Source organism: Vespa crabro, chromosome 3 (assembly GCF_910589235.1).
Source record: "Vespa crabro chromosome 3, iyVesCrab1.2, whole genome shotgun sequence".
Classification (NCBI taxonomy): domain Eukaryota; kingdom Metazoa; phylum Arthropoda; class Insecta; order Hymenoptera; family Vespidae; genus Vespa; species Vespa crabro.
The window spans coordinates 14,522,373-14,547,014 of NC_060957.1; the positions used below are offsets into that span (position 1 = coordinate 14,522,373).

At 36.7% G+C, this 24,642-nt stretch overlaps 2 protein-coding genes and 1 long non-coding RNA gene across 20 annotated transcripts; 2 read left to right on the top strand and 1 right to left on the bottom strand.

Moving 5' to 3' along the window:
* Positions 1 to 3,040: 3,040 nt before the first annotated feature.
* LOC124422872 (spectrin beta chain) lies at positions 3,041 to 24,214 on the bottom strand. Of its 18 annotated transcripts, none has more exons than XM_046959807.1 (14): positions 24,065 to 24,192; positions 19,763 to 19,804; positions 16,447 to 16,635; positions 10,126 to 16,032; positions 9,954 to 10,045; positions 9,777 to 9,881; positions 9,567 to 9,709; positions 9,424 to 9,482; positions 8,882 to 8,938; positions 7,697 to 7,801; positions 6,059 to 6,214; positions 5,291 to 5,558; positions 5,027 to 5,209; positions 3,041 to 3,223 (listed from the first exon to the last, which is right to left on the bottom strand). In XM_046959807.1, the coding sequence occupies exons 3-14, from the start codon at positions 16,580 to 16,582 to the stop codon at positions 3,220 to 3,222; spliced, it is 7,215 nt and encodes a 2,404-aa protein (XP_046815763.1). In that variant the 5' UTR covers positions 16,583 to 16,635; positions 19,763 to 19,804; positions 24,065 to 24,192; the 3' UTR covers positions 3,041 to 3,219. The 18 variants fall into 18 exon arrangements, 17 of the variants coding, with proteins under 17 accessions (XP_046815763.1, XP_046815768.1, XP_046815762.1 ...); XM_046959812.1 differs by having other exon boundaries at positions 19,727 to 19,804; XM_046959806.1 differs by lacking the exon at positions 19,763 to 19,804 and having other exon boundaries at positions 24,065 to 24,214.
* On the top strand, positions 3,231 to 4,247 carry LOC124422879. The gene is made up of 2 exons (XR_006941937.1): positions 3,231 to 3,789; positions 3,845 to 4,247. It is a non-coding gene; the product is annotated as an uncharacterized LOC124422879 (long non-coding RNA).
* LOC124422877 (peroxiredoxin-2-like) lies at positions 6,547 to 7,690 on the top strand. The gene is made up of 2 exons (XM_046959829.1): positions 6,547 to 7,051; positions 7,174 to 7,690. The coding sequence occupies exons 1-2, from the start codon at positions 6,802 to 6,804 to the stop codon at positions 7,548 to 7,550; spliced, it is 627 nt and encodes a 208-aa protein (XP_046815785.1). The 5' UTR covers positions 6,547 to 6,801; the 3' UTR covers positions 7,551 to 7,690.
* Positions 24,215 to 24,642: the final 428 nt, after the last annotated feature.

Consider the following 24,642-nt stretch of genomic DNA (forward strand, 5'->3'; position numbering starts at 1 on the left):
GATGAATATACGCAATAGCAATGGGAGAGGAAAGGAGGGAATATATGCGGCGTTTTCACGCATGCGCATTATGATTATGCGTGCTAGCACGGAGCTTACATGGTGAGTAATCAACGTGCGCGCGCGCACGTATTTTATATATACATTGAGTCGTGAATTTTCTCGTTCCAAGTCCTGCGTATTAGAGAGGAGGGGAAAAAATCTTTATGCGTAATATAATATGGCGATTCGTTCACGTATAACATATACACGGAATTTATATTGGAATGTCTAATATTATATATTGTAATACCATTTAAATGAAATATCGATAGTAAATCTTCTACATACCTTAATAATTTTTATATACGTCTAAGAAAAACTAAAAAAATCAGTGGTACATTAAGTAATGCATTATTTCCATTTTTGCAGCACATGACGAATTTTTATTCTATCTTATAAGTATAAACATTTAATTATATACTGTGATTCCATCGAGTTTTGAAAACTGGATAAAGCAGTAAATCGAAGCATTAGGAATAATACTATTGTCTAAAGTCATTCTTTTTTCTGTATTGGCAGTTTCCATCTATACTTATTACATCCAAGTTATTTACCAAAAAAGGAACAATATATTTATTACAAAGCACTTTCAATAAATATCAGAGTATTAGTAGATATCTTTTTAATATTTTTCTTTTATCAGAAAAACGTTAGATGATAAATAGTTTCTTCGTTCCAACGTATATTGAAAGGATAACAGATATTAAATTGTGTGTTTACATTGGTAGCAATTATGAATCCATCTTATATCATACATTATTATCGAATAAAGTTTTAGAAAGCTATAGAAAGGCACATTCAAAATTGATGTATCATTAATAATGTTACACTTATAAAACATAAGTGCATGCATTGCAGTGCTCCTTCATGCTTGTAATGTGAATAAAGAAAGAAAGAGAGAGGAAAAAAAAAAGGAACAGTAAAACTCTATCAAAGTAGAAAATAAATCTATGTGCCCGATAATAATAGTAAAATGAAATAACTATTTTTACTTTTTGGTAGGAAAAAAAATATAAGTTTCATATCAATTAAACGTATATAGCTTGACAATTCCAAGAGTGCAGCTGTAATTACAAATACACAATGCTGCGCATATAAGTTCTTTTCCTGTTAAAGCGGCCCCTTGAAATATCCCATACTGTAGTCCAGCTATACATTTTTCATAGACACACAAAGTAAAATTTGGCATATAATTATATTGTTTTACGAATCTAAAACCGCGCGCGCGCACGCGCGCTCGCGCCCGTTGTGTAGTTAACGTTGATTGATGATTAGCGAAGCTTGTATCGATGACTTTTCACCTATAATAACCTGTAATTTGTTTTTATGAGGAAGGCCGTTTTAAAACGAAAAGAGCAATCTTTTAGTTTTACAATTATATATTATCTATTATAATCATTTCTTATAACTTAAAATCTTTTATTTTTTATTTTTTATTTTTTTTTTTGCATATTATATATATATATAAAAAATACATTTTATATATACATATAAAAATGCATATATATGCATGTATATAGAAAACACATAGCTATTACATACCAAATTGTGTTGAATATTTCCAATGCGACTCTAACATTTAGAAATATTTTACGCTAAATGCACATGTATCAACTTATAGAAGCGTATGCATTATTGTTTTGATTAAGCTGGTATCTTTTAAATGGGTATATTATATATTTTTGTATATACAATTCCCTGTGGAACAAGACTTATTGATATTATGATCTCGTAATACTAAGAACCCTTTCTTCTCCAACATTCGGCAAGTGCTATTAAAAAATCTGTTAAGACAAGATATACTATTACTAAGAGCGTGCGTTCCATTAAATGGAATAAGTCGGATTGAATGAGTCGCATTGAGTTTAATATAAAAGAAATTAATGGTTTCTTATAAGGATTTTATGATTACCAAAGTAAGCACTTAATCTTTAAGAGTTGTTCAGAAATTTTTGTAAATGTGTGGTTGTGAATCTTACATTCTAAGAAACAAGATGAACTTGATAAATATTAAAAAAATTAACAATTATAAAAGTAATATAGCCCGCATTTTATCAAGTATTATGGCAAAATCAAGCGATGAATGTGATTTGCCCTATTGACAAGATGAAACCATTTATGGTTCACCTTTGATATACACTTGATATAAATCATAACATTTGCACATATCTAAAGAATTAAATATCTTTTTTAATTCTAGAGAATTATAATAATTGGGATCATATAAGAGGGAACTCTTGTTAATTGTTACAGTTTCTTTATAATTTTTCAATGCGTATTTCCCTTAGGGCAATGCATATTTAACAATTTGTTAAAAGCTAATTTATTATAATATTATGTCCCAAATTAGTGTGTATTTTAAAATATATGGCAGTTATTCAAACGCAAACAAACTGTTTGCGAGGAAAATTAAAATCTTTAAATGATAGTAATGATAATGAAATACAGATTTAAAAGAAAATAATAATTTTCATTATAATTAAGGTATAATATACTTTATACACTTTAAACAAGAATGGTATCATACACAGAATTATGAATATATTCTGGTAATGCAAGTATCTTTCACAATACTATTACAAGTCACATTTTTGTATTCTACAAGGCCTTGAAATATAATCATGTAATCATCCACGCGCGCGCATAAAAACTGTAAAAATTTTGTAATTAAATGTCAATTTTTAATCATAGTCAAAGAGATAAATGATATATGATATATATATATATATATATATATATATATATATATATATATTGCAAAATAAGAAAAGAAAGTATTAATATAATTCCAAGAAAAAAAAAAAAAAAAAAAAAAAAAAAAAAAAAAAAAAAAAAAAAAAAATCGTAGAGACCACACTAACATGGGACACTTAATGTCACTCTGTTTTAACTAGCAATATTGCAGTGTCCAAAATTCATTGAAGAACTGAATACAGAATTTAAAGAGCCTACTTTTAAATATTAACATAACTCTCACGTTAGTGAATCCTTCAGATTGTAGGCATTTTTTTAATGACGCGATAAATTTGTCCTTCAATTAATTTGAAAACACCATGGCCATGTCTTCTAATTTTATATTAGCGTTGCTTTAACCACGTAGAGCGACGAAACATTTCTTTAAACATGTTGTTGCGCTGGCGCATAGGAGCGGCTTATACCGGACTTCACTGCTCCAGTTTAGCTGGAAATTAATGTCAGTATGAATGTTTAATAATTATACATATAGTACATGTAAAATTAATAATCTTTCATTATTTATATGTTCTTTTACAATATCATCTGGTTTATTCTTATGAAATCATTCTCAATAGTATTTATTTTTTGTTATTGCAAAAGTTCACTTGTAATTACTTAAACAAACAAATGTTTATATTTTTATTTTGATACTATATATACATATGTATGTACGCATACACACACACACACACACACATATATATATATATATATACATAAATATATGAAATGCATGTTTTAGTATCATTAGAAAAATAGTTAATTTTTCTTTCAATAGATAGATAAATATGATACTGTGTACAGATAGATACGATACAATGATGACTAAAGTGTTACACATAATATTGTATAGAACCAAGTATTGTGGTCATGGATGTATGTATTGTCAGAAAGTTGAAGAAAATTGCTTCTACAGGTGAAACTGATGAGAAACGATATTGAGACAAATATAACCCTAATACTGAAAAAGCATAAATATTATATGGTGATATAGTGGAAAGCAATTAAAAGGTGAATGACAATAATTTAGTCTAATGATATAACAATAATATATAAATATTTTCAGTATCTACATAATACATACTAATATACAGAAAAATGAATATTTTACATATAGAAGCAATGAAAATGTGGAAAAAAAAACACCTAATTGTGTTTCATATGGTTACCATAATATTACTATTATAAAAGTGTGAAAAAGCAATGACTTTAAATATCAATGGAATAACATCAAGATTTAAATTGATATTATTATGAATGATACAATTTTATATAAAACAGTAAGCTATAACTTCTAGTAGTAAATATTCGTATGATACAATTCCTATATGGTTCATATGAAACACATAAAGCTTTGCACATAAAGACTAATTCTCTGTTTTCAGAGAATTCTGTCATCATTCCGCATTCACAATTGGAAGAACATTCCTCTTGTATTTCCAAGAAGCTAATTATAATGAAAAATTAAAGAAAAAGAAAATAACTGTAATGATTATCGATTAATCGTGCAATATTACGACGGTAACGATCTAGGAGTGTGTGCGACTCACCGCATCTCTCTAAATGTTGTTCCAATTGTGTACTGTTTCTTATGTTCATTGGTTTCGCTTTCTACTTTTTGGCTTTTCTAAAATATGATAAATGCGATATGATCGAATGAATAGATGTAGCTAATTGCATTTTGTGTGAAGATTTGAAGGAGAGACTTGGAGCTCAAAGTTGACATTTATTATTTCTTAATCACCATGTTTTAATTCAATAAAATACTATATTGTAAATGCTTATAAATGAAAACTTTATGTAAACTTTTTTTTTTTTTTTTAAATAATAAGAGAATTTTTGAGTATGAAATGAGCATTTTTAATGCTTGTACATGCAACTTTCTAGAAAGCTTTTATTATCTTCAACAGATAATATGAATGACCCTAATCAGCCGTTTCTTTCATATGAATTGAAAAAATATATACTTTGCATTACGCGAGTATATCATGAAAGAAGTGACCAAGATATGTTAAAGCATCGAAAGAAACAACTAGAAAAAGAGGGAAATGGCTGACCATGGATGAAATGATACAATGATAGAATTCCAATGAGTTGAATGTACAAGATGATAAAAATTAGTATATTTTTGAATAAGATCGATATGAATAATGAAGTTTGTATAAACATGCAATGATAATAAATTGTTATGTCGTTTATCATACTAAATATACAAACGAAGTATGTGACACATAGCGAAAAAACTCACTTTTTCTTGAGAGTGAAGAAACTGCGCCGCTTAGTCTCGGCTTGCGTTGGAGCAGGCAAAGTATGTGCTCTAGATGTACCCGCACCTGATGTACCTTGTGCTGCCTGATTTAATGCCGATATCCATTCATTTACTTCTGCATCATCTTTGGCCTGGAACAAGAAGTCGGACCCGCTTTGCGACCTATAATGCGAATAAATATAATTAATTATAATAATTTCTTTTAATAAGAAAAACTCTTGTTATCAAAGATATTGAACCTACTTTACTCGGAAGACATGTTTCTTCTTAGTGTAATCAGTGGCTACAGTAATGTTCGCGCCTCGTAAGTCAAGGGGTGCTTCTCCTTTGTACCGTTGATCAGGTGAAGCCTTATATGTCTTTTGATCTTTATATACAAACAAGTTTTGTCCGCGTATAACTATGTATACTTTCTCCCAAGAACGATTAGTTGCCTTCTTTGTTGTACTTTCCCACTCGTGTTTTCTTTGTAATGTTCCTTCGAATTCGTCATCGCTGGGACTACGTTGTTCTGAAAGAAAGTAGTGTTATGTTAATTTTTGATAAAGGATAAAGTAACAATAGCCTATTAATATAATATAATGTAATATAATTGAATAGAATAATTGTGCTGTGTTCAAACGTTCCCCCAAGAACAACATATTATTTGATCATGTTGATTTACAGAATAAATCTGAAAATGATATTCAAGGTTAATTGTATACTTATATTAAAGAAGATAACGCCTATAAATCATACTTTCCTCCTTTCACCTATATGAATACCGACGTACCTGAAAGTATTATAAATAAGACTTTTATTATTATATACTGCCAGCTCTTTGATCCTAGGCATCAACGTTATATCCACAGATTATAGCTTATATTTGAATGTAAAGATACAGGCCACTGATTTCCATACAATGAACCCAAATAGGAATCAATGATATACAATTGTTAAGGTTCAAGTTTGACTGGCAAAAGGTCAATAAATAGAAACAACTATTGACCAACTATTGCTCATACAACTTACCGGGAATACTGTGCTCATCATCACTCACGCCGCTGCGATCTAAACTGGGTGATTTGGTAGATTTTTTCCATCGGAAGCTTCGGAAGGGCGATTTGCTGCGACTTCGTTCCTTACGCCTTAAAGTACCAGATTCGGAACCACTTCCACCTTTGGGAGCTTAATAATATACGCAACACACAATATTATTAACTACTTACTCCTTTCTCATCTAGCTTGTAGATTTGATCAGGAAAACAAGTTGATACTAGAATTCTGGGTAACCATATTAATTATATACCCTTTTCACGTCCTTTGATATTAAAATGTAAACTTTACAAGCACGTTCATGCAGCATGCTCATGCACGAATATACTAAATGAGCAGTGCTAATCATTGTATAAATAAAAGAAGAAGAACGAAGCAATAATTTTTCTAATACGATAATTATATAGTTACTACTTGCATGTATGTATGTGCATGTTCAATAGTATAAGATAATAAGTATTTTTTTTTATGATTTCATTATTTAATTACGATTTAATAGACAATAGATTCAGAAAAAGAAAAGGAAATTGTAATGATTTTCATTTGTTCAAACAGTTAATTTATATTGATTTTGGTAAAATTATTATATCAGTTTTCCTATTTGTCGTATTTCAGATTACTTCATCTTGTTTTGACACTTAGTCAAAATTTCTGTCAGTCGCTATCATAATACATTATATGCATTATTATGATACAATCGTTTAAAAATTATTGTAAATATGGGATCGTGCTGTATTGAAGAAACAGACAAGGATGTTATTCCACGAATACAAATGATACCAGCGATATCACATCTCGCTCCATTTTGGTCAGGTTATGCAGTAATTAATTCGAAAATTGAGAATTTATCATTAAAAGACTTTAAAGGAAAATATGTAATACTTTTGTTCTATCCATATGATTTTACATTCGTATGTCCAACAGAAATTATTGAATTTAGCGAACGCATCGATGAATTTCGAAATCTTAGTAAGAATTTCATTGTTTTATATAAGCGATATAGTAAATAATTTTATATATACATATATATATATATATATATATATATTATTTCTAATTATTATATTTGTTATATTTTTTAAATATAAAAGATGCAGAAGTTATTGCCATATCAACTGATTCTGAATATTCGCATCTTGCATGGATAACTACCCCAAGAAAACAAGGAGGTTTGGGTGAAATGAAAATTCCAGTAGTAGCGGATAAAAGTCATAAGATTTCTAAAGATTATGGTGTATTAGACGAAATTCAAGGGATATCACTTAGGGCTTTGTTTATAATAGATCCGAAACAATTAATAAGACACGTCAATTTAAATGACGTATCAATAAGACGTTCCGTTGATGAAATCTTAAGGCTACTTAGAGCGTGTCAATTCGTTGATCAATTTGGCGACACATGTCCCTTAGGTCCATTGCAACAACAACACGTATTTATACAGAATTCTATTTATTTTGACACTACTTAGTCTTCATAGATTATAAAATGAAAATAAATGTATGCTATTGTATCGTATCAATGCATCTAATGTTCATTCATTAAGTTTAGATAAATTATGGGGGAAAAAAAAAAAAAAAAAAAAAAAAATAAACAAGACATTTAGAAAATACTTACTGGTTGGTGTGGATAGGCCACTTGGTTGAGACTTCGTGGTAATTTGTGTAACAGGTGACGTTGTTTCTCCCGCCAAAGACAATTGGGTAGGTTTCTGAGCATGCACTATACCATACCACACCAATTACTAAATCATGCGATCTCTAATTCTTAAATATATTATGTAAGCTCTGATAAATGATACATATGATAAGAATCTGTGATATTCGACAAGTTTTTATGGAAAAAGAATAAAGCACAAAAATTATGTTGTTATATAACAATGTTTTAAGCGAATGAAATAAACGCGACTTTGATTATTATCGGAATAAAACGATTGGACATTTTACATTAGAATATAGGGAAATAATTAATTTACAAATGTTCATTAACAAATCAATCGTACTACGGATATAATATACCAAATCTTACCTCTGAATAAAAACTGAAGTTGTTTTTTTTTTCTTTTTTTTTCTTTTTTTTTTTTGTAGAATAAATGACAAATATAAGTTAAATTTGTACATACCAATTCAGAAGAAAAAATTAAAAGTATCTGTAGATGTTAAATAACGGATGATACATTTCTTTAAATACCTTTTTTTTTCCAAAACATTTAGATTTTCCTAATGAATAATGAAATATTTAGTTGCCTGCAGTGCAATGTCAATGCAAGGTTCGTTTATGTCGATCATGCAACACATAAAATATTTCAAATGATAATTCATGATTTAATAGTCGCGTTTAAGTTACAATCGATGACGTATAGCTTGGGATATGAGTGGTAAGAGAAACATCCGAGGTAAAGTAATTCCATCACCTGCTAGAAAAATTAATAAAAGCAAGTGAATGATAGCTATAATGATAAAGATGTATCCAAAATCGCCAGAAATATGCTGAAAGATATAAGATTATTGTAGGAAACATAAATAAATGTAAATGTAAATGTAAATAAGATAAGAAGTGAACATGACTAGCTGTAGAATCCATCACCAAATGTAAAGAGATTTTAAATGAGCACAGCTGTGATATACAGAAAAGTTGATGTGCATATAGCTATTTCATTTGAAATGAAACACAGAAATATGCCATTGCATACGGTTTTTCATTAGTAATAATGTAAAATTGTTTATCATAAAAAACAATTTCCAAAACCTAAAAAAAAAAAAAATTCTTCTTTCTCATAATATATTTTATTAAAACACTCACCTTCCTTAGGTTTATCTTGAGGCTGTGGTGTACGCGTGGAAGCCTTGCGGTGTGTCACTGTGGTTTGTGCATTCCGTGCCGCATTAAGGGTGCATTCGGGGACAATATAAGGTTGAATGGACAAAAATTGGTGAGGAACACATTTTGATGGAGGAAAAAAGGCAAAAATAAACGTGCTGTTAGCGATTACATGCTTATCCAAACAAACCATATTTATAAAACCAGTTGCCAAACAGTTAAGTTCATAATCGCAATAAGCGAAGTTACCAACTATACTGCATTAGTAGTCAAACAAAATCCAATCATTCTCTCAATTTAAAATTTATCACTCGATATTATATATAATATTTTATCGCAACTCCACGATTTTAAGATAGTAAGTCTTCTAGTTGATTCAAAAGATGAACCAGCTGTTTTATGAAATTTGAAAACCTTTACTATAACTCTATGCCAAATAAGTGATATAGTACAAGTAATTATTATTCTTTCATAATTATCTTTTGCAAAAAAATATAGAACAATTAAAAACATAATAATCTTACCATGCGAGTCATCTTCCCCTGCTACACGTTCGCCGCTCGGTACACCTTCGGCTTCGGTTCTATTGCAAATGAAAAATGAAAGATAAGAATTTATCTATAATTTATTATAAAACAAAATTATTCCAATTATAAATTTAATTTACCTTTCGCTAGGCGGTTCGTCTGGACTGGTAACAGGAGTTGCTTTTGCTAATCTTGCCGCTTCAGCTGCTGCAGCCTCTTCTTTCTTCCTTCTTTCTTCTTCCTCTTTCTCTTGCTCTCGTCTCTTTAACTCTTTTAATTCGAACTGCACCGAAATATAACTACGTAAGAATCAAGAAAAATATATTTGCTGATAAAATTGTATTACTTACAGTAGTAAGTCGATGCAAGGCACTAAACCTTTCCTCTTGTGCAGCTGCCGATTTTTCAAAAGCTTCGTGCTTCTTAATTAAGTTTTCGACTTCGTCGATAGTATGCTGCAATAACAATAATAACGATAATAATAATAAAAATAATAATGACGATGACGATGATTAAATATCGCTTACGCCGAGTTCTTGACTCATAAGATATGGTTCTTGAGCGATTAACCATGCCTCAGCGACAGCAGCATCTCGAGCAAATTGATAGACTTCCAAAACTATAAAAATATAATAATAATAAAAGAATATAATAATATAGGGAAGTTCTATAGAAAACATGATTTACAAAGAAACTCACTCAATTGCAGGTTCTCCCAACGTTCCTCCCATCGATGTAACAGGGCATTTCTATGATCCGTCAGTGCTGCTAATTTTTCTTTGATTTGAGCACTACCATAATGATTCCTAGCTAATAAGTCTTTTCCAAGATTAATGCACGCCATGAGATTGTCCTCCCTGGCATCGATTTCCGCTTTTAAGCTTTGATGATTGTTCATTAAGAGTTCAACTCCGCCAACATCTCGTGGCTTCTCAGACGTGTTCATCTGTCTTACAACGTCGTCCATCCAGATCATTAAAGTCCTAACCATGTTGAAGAATCTAAAAAGATCTCCAGTGTCTTCCAATTTCGCTCGTCTACCTTCGCACAAGGATTGAAGGTTGTTCCATGCAGCGACCACTTCGGCCTCTCGATTCGTAATTTCCCTTGCCTTGTCTCCGGCATAACTAGTCTCCAATTTCGCTGATTCCTCTTGTATCTGTGATACCTGACTTTGCAATGTTGACAAATCTTGCATGAAGTTCGCGTGTTTGCGTTGAAGCGCGGACACGGATCCAGCATCGCGACCCAACTCGTCGGACATGGCATTTTGTTTCTCAAGAATTCGTCCGAGAACGTCCTTACAATCGTGGAAGAACTTGTGTAATTCACGACTGGCTGCTAACATTTGCGTACGAGTTTCGATCAATTCGAGTAAATCTTGCCAACCTTCGTTCAAGCCGTCCTTCCATTCGGCTATCGTTGCAGCATCCGAATGTCCGGTTGCTATTAATGAATCGGCAATATCATTGACCGCAGCAACTCTTTCCGAACCGATTGCTTCAGTATCACGTGCAAACTCTTTAAATCTTTCCCACAAAAGGGTAACGTGATCGTAATCTTGACCTAACTCATGACTACCGGCTACCAATTCTCTTTCCGCGATCCACTGTTCCAAATCGTCAACCTCCCGACTCAACATGAACAATTGAAGAGCCTCGTCCAATTTAGCGCGACGTTCACCGGCAAGGTCCTTTAAGCCGGCGTACAATTTGTCGACCTGCGATTGCTTCACCGCGATCTGATCGGCCAACGGGTGTTGATCGTTTATCAGTTGTCTGGCAGTTTCACCGAGTTGACGAATCGTATCGGCGTAATCTTCGACAGCGTGCTCCAAAGATTCGTGTTTCTTCATAAGATTTTGCGCTGATATTTCATCCTTGCCACGATCTTCAACCATCATGTATAATTCTTGTTCGCTCATCCAGGATTCTGCTTCCGTAGCATCGAAGAAGTACTGCTGTGCCTTTTCGTTTTGAAGCAAATGCTTGTTCCTGTCGTCTACTGCGTCTTTTAGTTCCTTCCATTTCTCCGTCAATTCCGAGATGAGTCTAGTAAATTCAGGACTGTCCTCGTGGCCTTCGTCGATTAATTTTTGCCCGTTGTTACATACCAAATTGATTCGAGGCTCGTGATTATCGATCTCCGTGCGCAACGATTGATTCTTCTTTTTAAGCATGTGCACGTTGAAGAGGGAATTGCCGTATTCCGTACTCGTAGCTTGTGGCATCTTTTCTGCTATCCATAATTTCTCATCTTCGACGTCTCGCCTGAATTGAAAGGCCTCCTTCTTTTTCTCAAGATGTCGTTGCCGATCTATCAGCGGTGCCTTCAATTGTGCGAACCTTTGCGCAACCTTTTCCTTCTTACATTTAATTTCCTCCATCTTATCGTCGGGTACGGTGCGCTGCAGATGCTCCGCCTGTTTGTCCAATTCGGTGACCTGTCGTGCTTTCACCGCCATTTGCGTCTCGATCATTTGTTGCTTCTGCATCAAGATATTGACGGACGCCAAATCCGAACCCGTATCGGTACTTTCTATTTGCTTTTCCAGCTCGTTCATCCACGAATCGATATCGTCACACGTTTGATGTATCAAAACTTCGCGATTAGCATCGAAGAGGCGCTCACCCTTGTCGTGGGTGGTAGTTTCAAGATCGGTAAATTGATCACCCAACTCGGCTACTTTCGGTTTTATTAACTCCACGAATTCGGGCTTCTGCTGGATCAGTTCGTCCGCGGCCTTTTGCAATTGTTGCAAGCGATCTTTGTTGCTCGCAATTTCGGCCTCGAACGCTTGATGGCGCGTCCACTTGCTGTGCACCGTTTTCGCGCTACGGTATGTTTCGTCTTGAGCAGTGATATGTTTCTCTTGTACCCATTCACCCAATTCCTCGCAGTCTTGTAAAAACATTTGAAGTTGAAGTTGGTCCTTTAATTTTTCCATCAATTGATTGGCTTTATCGCGATTGACACGTCTACGCTCGTTTATATTCTCAGCCTTTCTCTTTACTTTGTCGGCAGCGAAGTGTCCTTCATCGACGAGCCTTCCGGCGAATTGAACTACCGAATTTATCTTCTCATCGTTCGCATCCATCGTGGTCATGAACGCTTCGTGACGTTTAATCATATGTTCAGCTTGCTCGAAGTTCGCCGGTGTCTCGTCCTTCGCGAGGGTATGCTCCTGTTGCGACAAAAGTACCTCCGCTTGCCTAGCGTCGCGATCGAACACTTGGAGATTAAGCGAATTTGACAATAAGTTTTGTCTATTAGCCCACATCTGGTGTAATTCTTCCCAACCCATTTTCAGGGCGTTCAACCTTTCTCGCAAGAACATGTACTGCGTGTCACCGTCGCCAGCTTCGCTCGTTAATCTTTCACCGTACTCCATCATCTTTTGATAATCATCGGTGTAATTGTCGATCTCTTCCTTTATGTTTTGATGTTGTGTAAGTAACTTCTCGGCGTCGGCCAAACTGGTCGGCGTATCCTCACTGGCGACGTCGGTCTGCGTTTTCGTCAGCCAAGCCTGGAAGTGATCGAGATCGCGCAAGAACCTGTGTAAATCGCCAGCTTCCTCGAGTTTGGAATCGCGTTCCTTAAGCATTTGCGTTAGTTGTTCCCATATCAGATGAATTTGTGCTATTCTATCGCGAATAACGGCCGCCTCTTCCGGATGTTCCTGTTCGATCACCTGTGCCTCCTTCTCCAATGCATCGAGCTTGGCTTGTATGGCAGCCAAGTCGCGTTCCATACCGCTTAATCTACGTTGCAACGTCATAACGCCGGTTAGATCCATTTCCAAACTATCGGTTTGTTGTAGAATTCGTTTCTTATCTTCGATCCAGGACACGGTCTCTCGGCACTCGATATGGAACGTTTGTACGCCGTGAGCGGAGTTCAGTTCTTCGCGTTTACCTTCCGCTTTCTCTCGCAATTCTGCCCACTTTTGATTCAACTCATTCTGACGTGCCACTATCTGTTCCGAGTTTGGATGTTCAACGTGTAATAGCTGCCTCGCCAATTGATTGACCACTGCTACTCGCGACGCATTCGCGTTCATTTCCTTTTCAAAACCGTTATACCTATGCTTCATGATCTCCACGTCCTCGATATCCTTGGCCGGAACCATTGTATCCAGCATTCTATTCTTCTCGCCGATCCATTGCTCGACGCCGTCGGATTCGCTGAACAGCTTATACAAAGACAACGCGTCCAATAATCTTTGCTTACGCAATTTGGCTAATTCCAATAATTCCTTGTATCTGGAATCGATCGAGGCAAGCCTTTCCAAAACCTCGGGCGATTTAGCATCCCGTTCCCCAAGACCGGACGCTTGCTGATGGAGTTGATCGATCGTGGTGGCGTAGTTTTTAAGTTCATCGGTTACGTCCTTGTGCTTCTTCAATAACGACTGTACGTTAGCCTCGTCCCTACCAACGTCTTCCGATGATACGAGTCGCAGCGTGTCCAACATCCAAATATCAATGTCATCCGCGTCTGCGATTAATTGATGATAATCAACGGCCTCCTCAAGGCGTTTCCTTCTGAACGCAACGAGATCCAAAAGATGATTCCACATTCCCAAGATTTCTTGGAGTCTTTCTTGGATACGATCGGCGCCAAAGTGTTGCTGACGCACCAATTCATCGCCAACGGCCGCAACCGACATCAGTTGTGGTTCGTGCGATTGAATTTCATTTTCTAACGCCTTATGTTTGGATAGTAATAAATTGATAGTAGTCAAGTCGTGACCGATATCTCCCGTAGATACGATCTGTTCCTTCTCCTTTATCCAATTTTCTTCATCGGCCATGTCCCAATAGAATTGCCAAAGTTTACGAGATTCTTCTAATCTCGCGCGACGCTCTACGGCCAAACGGACCAACTCGGCATATGCATCTTCCAGCTGTTGGACTCGCTCGACGATGATCGCTGGATCGCAAGGTCGGTATCCATCTCCGTGTTCCAAGAATCTTTGCGTCTGTTGTACGACGGCTTTCACCCTTTCTCCCAATACATTGATGTCGGCTTCGACGAGCGAATGCTTCTGTAGGAGATCTTCGACGCCCATAAGGTGCTTTCCATAATCGTCAGTCAATAAACGCATTTTTATTTCTTCCATGCTGTCGAGAATATACAACATTTCTTGGAAGTTTTGTTGCAGTTGTAAGGATAGTTCTAATCTTGATCGTCTGGCTCGTAACAATTCCAAAAGATAATTCCAAAGACGCAAGACGTTGTCCTTTCGCGCATTGATCCGTTCGATGTCATGATAATTCTCTGCCTCCAATTCCTGCGATACCGCCATCACAGCCTGTACACGTTCCTCGTAAGCAAAGATGTCCGTTTCTATTGCCTCGTGCTTCTTAGCAGCTGCTTCGACGGCAGCAAGATCGAAACCGAAATTATCTTGAGAGACCAATCGTTGATTTTCGGACAGCCAAGTTTCTCTCATACTGGCTTTACGATTAAACCTCGCCGCCAATTGTTCCAATTTTTCCTGACGTATCAGTTCCTCGCGTAAAGCTAATTCCCGTTCGTGCTCGGCCTTTTCTAATCTCTCCCAGGCTTTATTTATGTCCGATATCATTTTACCCTCTTTCGGCGTGTACGGCTTTTGATTATTGGCACGCATCTTTGATTGCAACGTGAATAACAATACTTCTAGATTACCCTTTTCAACGAATTTAGGTGGCTTTTCGACCGTACGATAATTCGAGAATTGAGAAAGTTGGGATTGAACGCCGACCAAAGAATTGGCGAATCTGCGATCGCCGAGGGCTTCTATAGTCGCTTCGATCCATCGTAACAAATCGCTGGTCAAACTCTCATATTCGTGTATCATACGATCGTTCTCCATAGCGATGCCGACGACTTTACCGATTCTCTTACCTTGAACGGTTTCCTGCTTCATCTTCGAGAAGTAATGATAGTACGTTACCACGTACGTGATAATCGATTTCTCATCCGGATGATCGACGAAGATGTCCTCGGCGTCCAATAGTTTCGTAAGACCAAGTTTGTCTTCGGCAACGTTAAATGCATTATTTAGATTATAAATGGCGTTGGATTTTGATAACTTATCGAATTGTATTAAGTCTGGACGGTGTTTGTGAATAATAGCGTTAAAGGCTAAACCATCGCGCCAAGAAGTTGTGAAATTTCTAACGTTTACGTTGTGATAGCCTGCCGTTTTCATTTGACACCAAAGAAGCAAAGCATCCTTTGCGGATTTCGTTTCCTGATTGTCCGTTTCTTCGATCGTTATGTCTTGAATTTGAAATCGTAAAATAATAGTCCAAATCAGGCCCAAACTAAGCCGGGGATTGCCGTCCACTATGTCGTGCGATCCCATATTTTCAAGATGAACTCTTTGTTCGCGCAAGAATTGCAATGCCTTGTCAACGTTTTCCAAACAATGAATTCGCATTTTTCCTTTCGTTGGCCGGGGCAAACGTTCCCCCGACAAAATTTCCAAGAGTTTTATTAGCATTTTCCCATCTCGAAGATCGACATACAAGTCGCCGATACGGCAGGAACATCGCACAAGATGAGAATTGACCCATTTTTGAAAAGTTTTCTTTTGTACTAATTCGCGTTCACCTGCGGAAAGATGAAACGTTAAATCGAAAATATCTTACACTACCCCACAATTGTCATTTTTACCTCGAAGATTAAGAACGACATTGTCGTAAATCATTTTCAAATTAAAAGAAAAAAAGAAAAAAAAAAGAAAAAAAAAGAAAAAAAAGAAGAAGAAAAATATACAAAAGAGCCAAAAGAGCTCAAGAGCGTTAACGCGTTACTAAACTCGATCGATTCGCGGAAGCGAATATAACTTGTAGTCCCATTATCAAAGGATACGGATGTGGTATACGGAGCACCCAATTTCTTACTCGTGCTTACGTTAACAAACATGTTGGACAATTCATCGAAGATCTTAATAACTTAATCGATTTTAATTCTTTAATTCTTAATAACTTAATGATTCAACATTATAAACGAATAAAAGCATACCGGCTAAAGCTTTGATGCGCGAGCGTTCGAAAAGTCTCGAGCTCGAATTTCCTCCGTCGTATTCGTACTCATCGACAATCTCTTGTTGCAGCGTAGGGTCCCAACCCCCGCGTACTACCGAGATGTCGGTCGTCATTTTGTCAATCGGACCAACAGCTCACTGTCTCCTTACACCTAGGAAGGGCGGTTCTATAAGAATAAATTCAGAAATTACTTATAGACACATTAAGTCTATAGTTAGGTCTTATTACGTATACGCAAAGATAAGAATTGCAAGGTAATCTTATCTTTCCTCCTTATGTACTCTGTAAGTATAACAAGTTGTGTAATTCAATAACAGCTCTATTCAGTTCAACGTTGCTCATTCTGACCTCGAATAGAAATCATGGTAACAAGGATGCAGTGTGCACTGACCAAAACCAAGGTCTTTTCTCAAAGGGGAGGGGAAAAAAAAAGGAAAGAAAAGAAAAAATAAGTGTTTTCGAATAAAAGATACTTTGACGATAAGAAACAAACATTAGTTAACGCGAGAAAACTCTATGATGAGTCATCGTCGATTATCGACGAGCAACAAAGTACATGTAAATATTCATAGAATAACAGAAAATATGATAGAAATTAGATAAAATAACAAAAAGAACGTGTGCCTTGTGTCATTATAAAAAAAAAAAATCTCTCGCAAAGGTATCGACCGTAAATACCGGAGGATGGTTTTATATTCAGTTGTCGAATACAAAGAGTACCTTTCGCACGGTCAGTGAGCGCATTCGATATACATACATTCACGTATCGCACTCATATATACATATATATATATATATATATATATATATATATATATATCCACACACACATATATTATGCGGGCATGCGTGTGTATAGTGTATCTATATAAACTATTTTATATGCATTCATTTAATAACGCGTTACGTTACGCACTCAAAGCATGTAGGAGCTCCTCTCGGTGCACAACCGTACGATTACATCATACGCATGATGTCACACGTGCGAAATACACACGGCAAATAGCGGGAGCGCGTCGAGGCTTCCAACAGTAAATTACATTCAGGTAAAATCAGAATCAGTGGCGTAGCCTCTCCTATCTCTTTCTCCTTTCCAATTAGAGATTTATTGAAACGAATAAAACGAGTCCACCACCGAAAGTCGGTCTACCTGACTAGCATGCGTCACAGTTAACGTGACACACGTATATACGCCTAGTGCATTTGTATAGGTAGAACGTGAAATACTCAAGGAAAACCACAGTATACCAATATGGGCATCACTTTTTTCTCGGTGAACTTTGTAATACTGCGCGACGTTGGAAATAAAAAGGGTCTTGATATAAATATTTGGTAATCATCGTTACGAATATACATATTTTATTATTTTAATCATTAACAAGAAATAAAATAAATAAATAAGTAAATAAGTAAAAGAAAACAACAACTCATTGACCAAAAATTCATACTTATCGAAATTTACTCGATGGCTGAAATCATACTTTAAGCGACGATAAGTAATTCATCGTCGAGCTAATCAAGTGGACACCTTCGACATATAACTTCTTTTACAAATATAACCGCGCTATAATCAAATATAAGATATTAATGAAAATATACAATATATATAATGTCGAACGAGGCCGACCGATTTTAATCGTACATTTATAGCGCCGTGAGTGCGTTTATGCTAGTTCGACGTAAGATTCACAAACGGTTCACATTTGGTAGCGATCAATTTATAAATCTTAAACGTGGAAAATTTTCTTAAAAGAACTTATGAGAATGCAAAGAACAAATTCAAAAGAATGTCATTCTTAAGAGTCTGGCGGTCACTTACTCGGAATTAAGAGCAATTACGTAAGTACTGTCATACTTAATCGTAAACGGTACTACATACATAAAGAGCAGAGGAAAAAGGGGAAAAGGAGGGAGGAAGGGAAAATACGAATTAATATCTTCGTAACGCGTAATGTGGGCGGGATGAAATGAATCACAATGTGAATGACACGATAATCGGGGAGAGAGAGGGGGGGGAGGGGGTTAAGTTTACTCGGCCAATTCAACGATTTCGAACGAAATCAACGTAATTCTTTTTCTTTCGAAAAAGAGCAAGCTTTTTTTCCCGATATCGAAGCACCACGAGTCGCAACAATGTCGATTGTTTGGCGCATGCTCGTCGTAGTTGTTCATCGCGCGAGGACACGCGTTAAAATGAGGTCGATCTCCTTTAGTTCTTTAATATGTACGAGATCGAAGATTTTAAACGTATTATGTTAATGATGTCGATTGTAAATATATCGTCGAGGTCCACAGATACGAATATCGAACGATCGTCTTGATTATTCTCTTTACAAGGATAAAAAAAAAAAGGCTATTCCTCTTATCGCATAATTCTTTGTATAATCTCATCTCCCTGTGTATCAATGCCCATTTTAAAACGGGGCTTCGCGCCGTTTACCGAGTTGCGGTCTCCTTCAAAGGAGAAAAGAGAGTTTAACCTCTCATAGGCGCGGAACACGACGTAACGACGACATCACCGAGCTCTAAGCTAAGACGAACACATGCCGCACGACACACACTGCGTTACACTATTGATTTTCTACGAGGAGTCACTGTGGCGCCAGTATCCACGAACGAACACGTTCTACACCTGCGGAAAGGCGGAACCAACTGGCCTGCACTTGGATAACCACCTTGAGAAAGTATCCCTTACGAACTAATGCCCCACCCCACTCCCTCTCTCTTATGGAAAAAAAAAAAGAAAAAAAAAAGAAAAAGAAGAAAAAGAAAAGAAAAGAAAAAAAGAAAAAAAAGAAAAGAAAAAAGAAACTTCAATAACTTTATCGAAATACTTTTCAATAAAATTTTCGACAAAAATGACGACGATTCCTTCTTGCGTTTTCCATCATACGAATGCATATGAATGGTATCTCTTGTGCCCAGCCTTCCACCAAACCATGCGACGCGAGTGATCTAAGGCACCGCGATAAATAAAAGCTTATTTGTACTATCTCAACGTTGCGTCTCGCTATGAAGCATTACGTGTTTAAAAACCTTTATTAGGGTCAGCATTTTCGAAACAGTTTTATTAAACCTTGCACAACATCGTTGCTTCGGTATCGTAATTCTATCTTTCTCGCATTAGATTTTGCAAAAGCTACGATTTACGTTGGAAGTTTATTGAATTCCAACGTGACGTCATAAATTACTACACAAGGGCAAGTTAAACCGAGAACGATAATTACGTTAATTATAATGTTCATGGACATAGATACTTTGGTTGTATGCTGATTTTGCAACTCTGCTCGTACCTTCCTGGTATCTTCTCTTCTCTTCTCTTTAGTTATCGTCATCTTTGGAAAAACAGAAAAAAAAGAAAAATCATTGAAAAGCAAGGAGAATCGAACGACTCGAAAAGTTGGCCCGCTTTTTCAATTCCCATCGATATCCATTACATTCTTCGATCGTTACGAGAGCGATCAAACGTCGTCTAATGAGACTACGTATATATTTATATGACGTTTACGCGACGACAAATGATAGTTGTGTCTTGCTCGCTCCATTCTCGTGTTTTTTGAATTCACGTATCTGTCTAGGTTGATAGGAAAGAAAAAGTAAATATCGCCGAACCGTAAACGTTGAATATTAATCACATTCGAGATTAAATATATTCAGTATCTACTCTTTGGTCTTTCTAAGAAGACTAAATTAATCCTCGTTTATAAATATACTCGATGAACGTGCCCTTGAATCAAAAGATCGAAGCTATCTTTTTTCTTTTGGTAGAGGAAAATTTTCTGTAGAAAATATGATTGATTTTTATTAATTTCTAAAATCATTCAATCGACTATTAGTAATCTTTTCACGTGCCATGAATCGTCAGAAAATACGTGAATGAAACTACCGGACAACTACTGAAATGATCTCATGCCGTGAGGAAAAGAAAACGCAAGTGGAGTGGTGTCTCATTCTGTCCCATGCTCTATCAAATCTGTTCTCGTTCGTGCGGGCACACCAAGAACCATGATAAAGTATAAAATATATCTACGTAGTGATGTAACGATCTATAAAACGATACGGATCTAGAATACGTCGAGGAACGAGAAAGGGCTGCCGTCTAGAAGCCGTTAGAGCTCGTAGTATCCTACATGTCGGTAGGTAGTCGACGTTGTACGTAAAGCTACGTCATATCCGCATTTGAGTTAATCAACGTTGACCCGACATCGTTGCTCTCTCTCTCTCTCTCTCTCTCTCTCTCTCTCTCTCTCTCTCTCTCATTTACTTTAACGAAACGTTCGCTTTCAAGCTAAAAATTTGTATCGAAGTATCCTCGAGACAACTAACTTTAAGTTATCTGAAATTCGAACGCCCTCTTTTCGCGTTATTTCCGATACGATATTCTTAATCGATATCTTATTTTGAAATTAGATGCTGCCACTATTGGACAGTTTCCATTACGTTTTACAATATCGTAGGAAATCATCAAGATTCCTTAACGAACGACTCTCGAGCGTATCGTTTATCTGTCCACAGATAAGAAAGTAGCAGACTTTCTTTAAACTCGACGATATCGATGAGATATACTCTCGGTATTAATGTCGTTCCTACTTCCAACCAATTTTCCATTATTGGCGATGTATATTCTCTTTTTTATTGCAATTAAATCGAACTCGAAAAAAATCTGAGAAATTGTTTATTTAATTAACTAGAGTCTAAAATTCTACACCGAAATAATTATGGGCGTAGTAGATCTTTGAATTTACTCGCATCGAATATCTTATGAAACGAGTTGCTCGTTGATGTCATAAAGAACGGTTAACGCTTCGCCGTTCTCGATCGACCTGTATAGAGGCTAAGATGTATCGAATCCATTCTATTCGTTCTATGGAGAACGTATCAAACGTGACTTAAAAAATTTCTACCAGATGCAAACGCGTACGTAATCGAAGATGTGTGTGCGAATGATGCAATGTGACCTTGAAATCATTCTAATTAGCGAGGACTGCTCTTGGAAAGAGAGAACCACGTTCGAAGAAACAAAATGTCGGATATATTGTAAGAAGAAGGATCGAAGAAGAACACGCTCTTTGAAAGTCTTTCCTTTTATTACTGGCGTCGTCGAATGTACTTTTACCTACGTAGCCAATGTAAGAGAAGTTAAAGGTTAAACAAAAGTGGCACGCCCAAACGAAACTCTCGAGTTTCGTTTCTTCTGGCTAAAATAATAAAAACAAATAAGATATAAGAAAGAAAAGAATCGAACGTTCTCCTGGACGGTCTTACAAAATTACATGTCCATCCGTAGAGCGGATTAACGGTACGATTTAACCGACGTCAGTTCTTTTTACTCGCGGATTCTTCAGCTCCAAGAGCGTAGTCGCTCAACGTCGAAAACCACCGGTTCGTTTTTACGATCTTTCATTTCTTCCACGTATGTTGTACAAGTTCGAGTATAAAAGCGAGGCTCGATTGAAGTACGACTCGACGACGGACGTCCGGATTGCCGCGACGATTAATTAACGTCGATGTCAACCTTCGAGCCTTTCGAATACTCGTTCAAATACTCGATTACTCTGCGAGGTTATTCGCGTCAAGTGTTAATAACGATTAACGAGCGGAAATTCGACTAAAAGTCCATTCCGTTGTTGTTGTTGTTCTCTCTTTCATTTTCACGAATATGCCATTTAATATAATGAAATAAAAAGGACACGCGCAAACGCGGAAAATTAGAAATAGGGTTGAGAGAGGGGGTGGGAGAGATCTTAAATCGCACAGGATTTGATTTCGCACTGATTTCTCTTGTTCTCTCGACAATCGATGCTCACAATTCACTTCCGAATGAAACAAACGAACGGGGTAAATAATTTATTCAGATATTCCGGAGACGTTCACACCCATGGACGCTCGTCGGTGACGTAACTGTAAACACGAAAGCCGGAGAGAATTGATTAAACTCGTCCATACGAACGAAAATGGGGGATGGACGAATGATGTCGCTCGCGAAGACACCGGTGTATCTTATCGCTCTCAACAAAATAAGAAGAAATAGAGAGAGAGGAAGGGAGAGAGAGAGAGAGAGAGAGAGAGAGAGAGGTCAACGATACCGAAGAAGCCAGAGTGGGTACGAGTGGGCGGTAATCTAAGAAAATCTACGGCTCGACTCCTCTTTTCTCTCTCTCTCTCTCTCTCATTTGTCAAAAGTCGGCTCGTCGTTTAGTTCAAGTCGCCTGCGACCTTAACGTTTTACTGTCACTTAATCCACGCACGCTTTTGACAGTGACTCAGATCCGAATACAGTCGAATGACGAAATCGATCGTTCACGATAAAGACGAAAACGATGAGTGCTCCTGCAAGTATACGAGAAATGCTAACTATGAGAGGTAAATGCTATCTATAGATAGAAAAGAGAAAAATAAAAAAAAAAAAAAAAGAAAGAGAAACGGTTCTGCGTAGCGAGCGTCGTTGGAACGGTCAAAGACGGTGTTACTAATAATGCCACCACGGTAGTATTTTCACGATCGTCACGTTCGAAATTCCGTTTGCTTACGTTGCAAGAAAGAACGTGGACATCGGTAAAGAAAATTCTTAGAAAGCACCGCGACGCTTCTCGATTCTTTCAATAGAATCGCGTCTAACCTAAAAAACAAAACATACATATATATAACGTACGGTTAAATAAATTGTAAGACGAGTTCTTCTGTGGCAGGGGACGCCCTTCTTGAAAATGATGCTAGTATCTTCTCGCATAGGCGCGGATTGAAGAGCCATATAAAAGTCCTTCCCTCCGAGTCCCCTTCTCTTAAAAGAAGGGAGGAGAATAGGGCGAATCGATCAACGACCGGACGCGGATGACTGAAAGCGCGAGTTTACGAGTTCACGCATCGACGGGTAAAAGCGACCTGCTTGCTCGCCTCGACAGAGCGATCCGATGGGAAGAAGAGCGAGAATTGGGTCAACCGTTGGCGACGAACGACAGCGGTTCTCGGTCCATGTCTTGACAGGTGAACAAGGCGAAAGAGGAAGAGAGATAGAGTACATGAAATATCCATCGAATAAAGAATCGAGAGGAAATTAATACCTACTTCTTTGCCTACCTTTGATCTATCGACCATAAATACCTTTTAATCGGCATCGAGATGATGCTGGAAAAGAACGGGACGCAGTTCCGTTTGTAAGGTAGAAAGGGAAAAAGAGAGGGGCAAAGAGACACGTTCGCCCGGTAGAATCGATGCCAAAGAACGAGGCGAATCGCAACGAAGCAAAATGTTCTTTCGTAGAATAACATTCTTCCGCAATGATTGATTCACACTCACGCGATGTTTTGCCTTTTAAATCCGTAAAGATGATTAAAAATACCGGAACGAACGATAGATTGGATCAGATGAGAAAAAGAGAGAAAATGAGAGGAGGGGAGGAAAGGGGAGAGAGAGAGGGAGAGAGAGAAACAGAGAGAGAGAGAGAGAGAGAGAGAGAAAGAGAGAGATAGGAGACTCTCCATCGTTGCCGCACGCCATTTTTATGTCGACGATTTGGCCGTCTCCCGATAATCGATAGAAAATCTCAATTGATCTTGCCTTTTTTGAAATGAAACTGTTCAATCAGTTGCACTTACCCTTACGAAGGGACACCCTGCTACACCGTTCTATCCTGCAACTCGCATAAAATCCCGCCCAAGTACACCAAAAAAACCACCGACGACAAGTCCGTCCGCACACTCGACCGGCGCGCAACCGACTGACCGCGCACGGCGTCAGCCTACGCCGTCGACAATTAGTTCCGCCCACCGAGCGCGCTGATTCGTTGAACAACGAAAATGTCGTGTTCTATCTTATCGAGATCGGTTTGCAAATATACGCCGCTTCGTAAAGAAATTGAAAGAAATACTTTTGTGTTAATTTTCCTTTTGTTTCCGCATTAAGAGAAGTATATCGAAAGATCGAATAAATGCAAATGAAAAAGTTTTCCCATTTATGACAATATTCTTCTTCGTCGACAAAATTTTATATAATATGTAATAGCTGGTAGCTGTATTATACTTTGTTGTATATATACTTTGTTATTGGTAACAGCAACATACTAATACATAATTGGTATAATTATTAACATTATACCATTTTCGTACATACTCCTTAGATTTTTGTCGAAACAATCGAAATAATTATATTTTTCTATGTTAACGATACTACGATA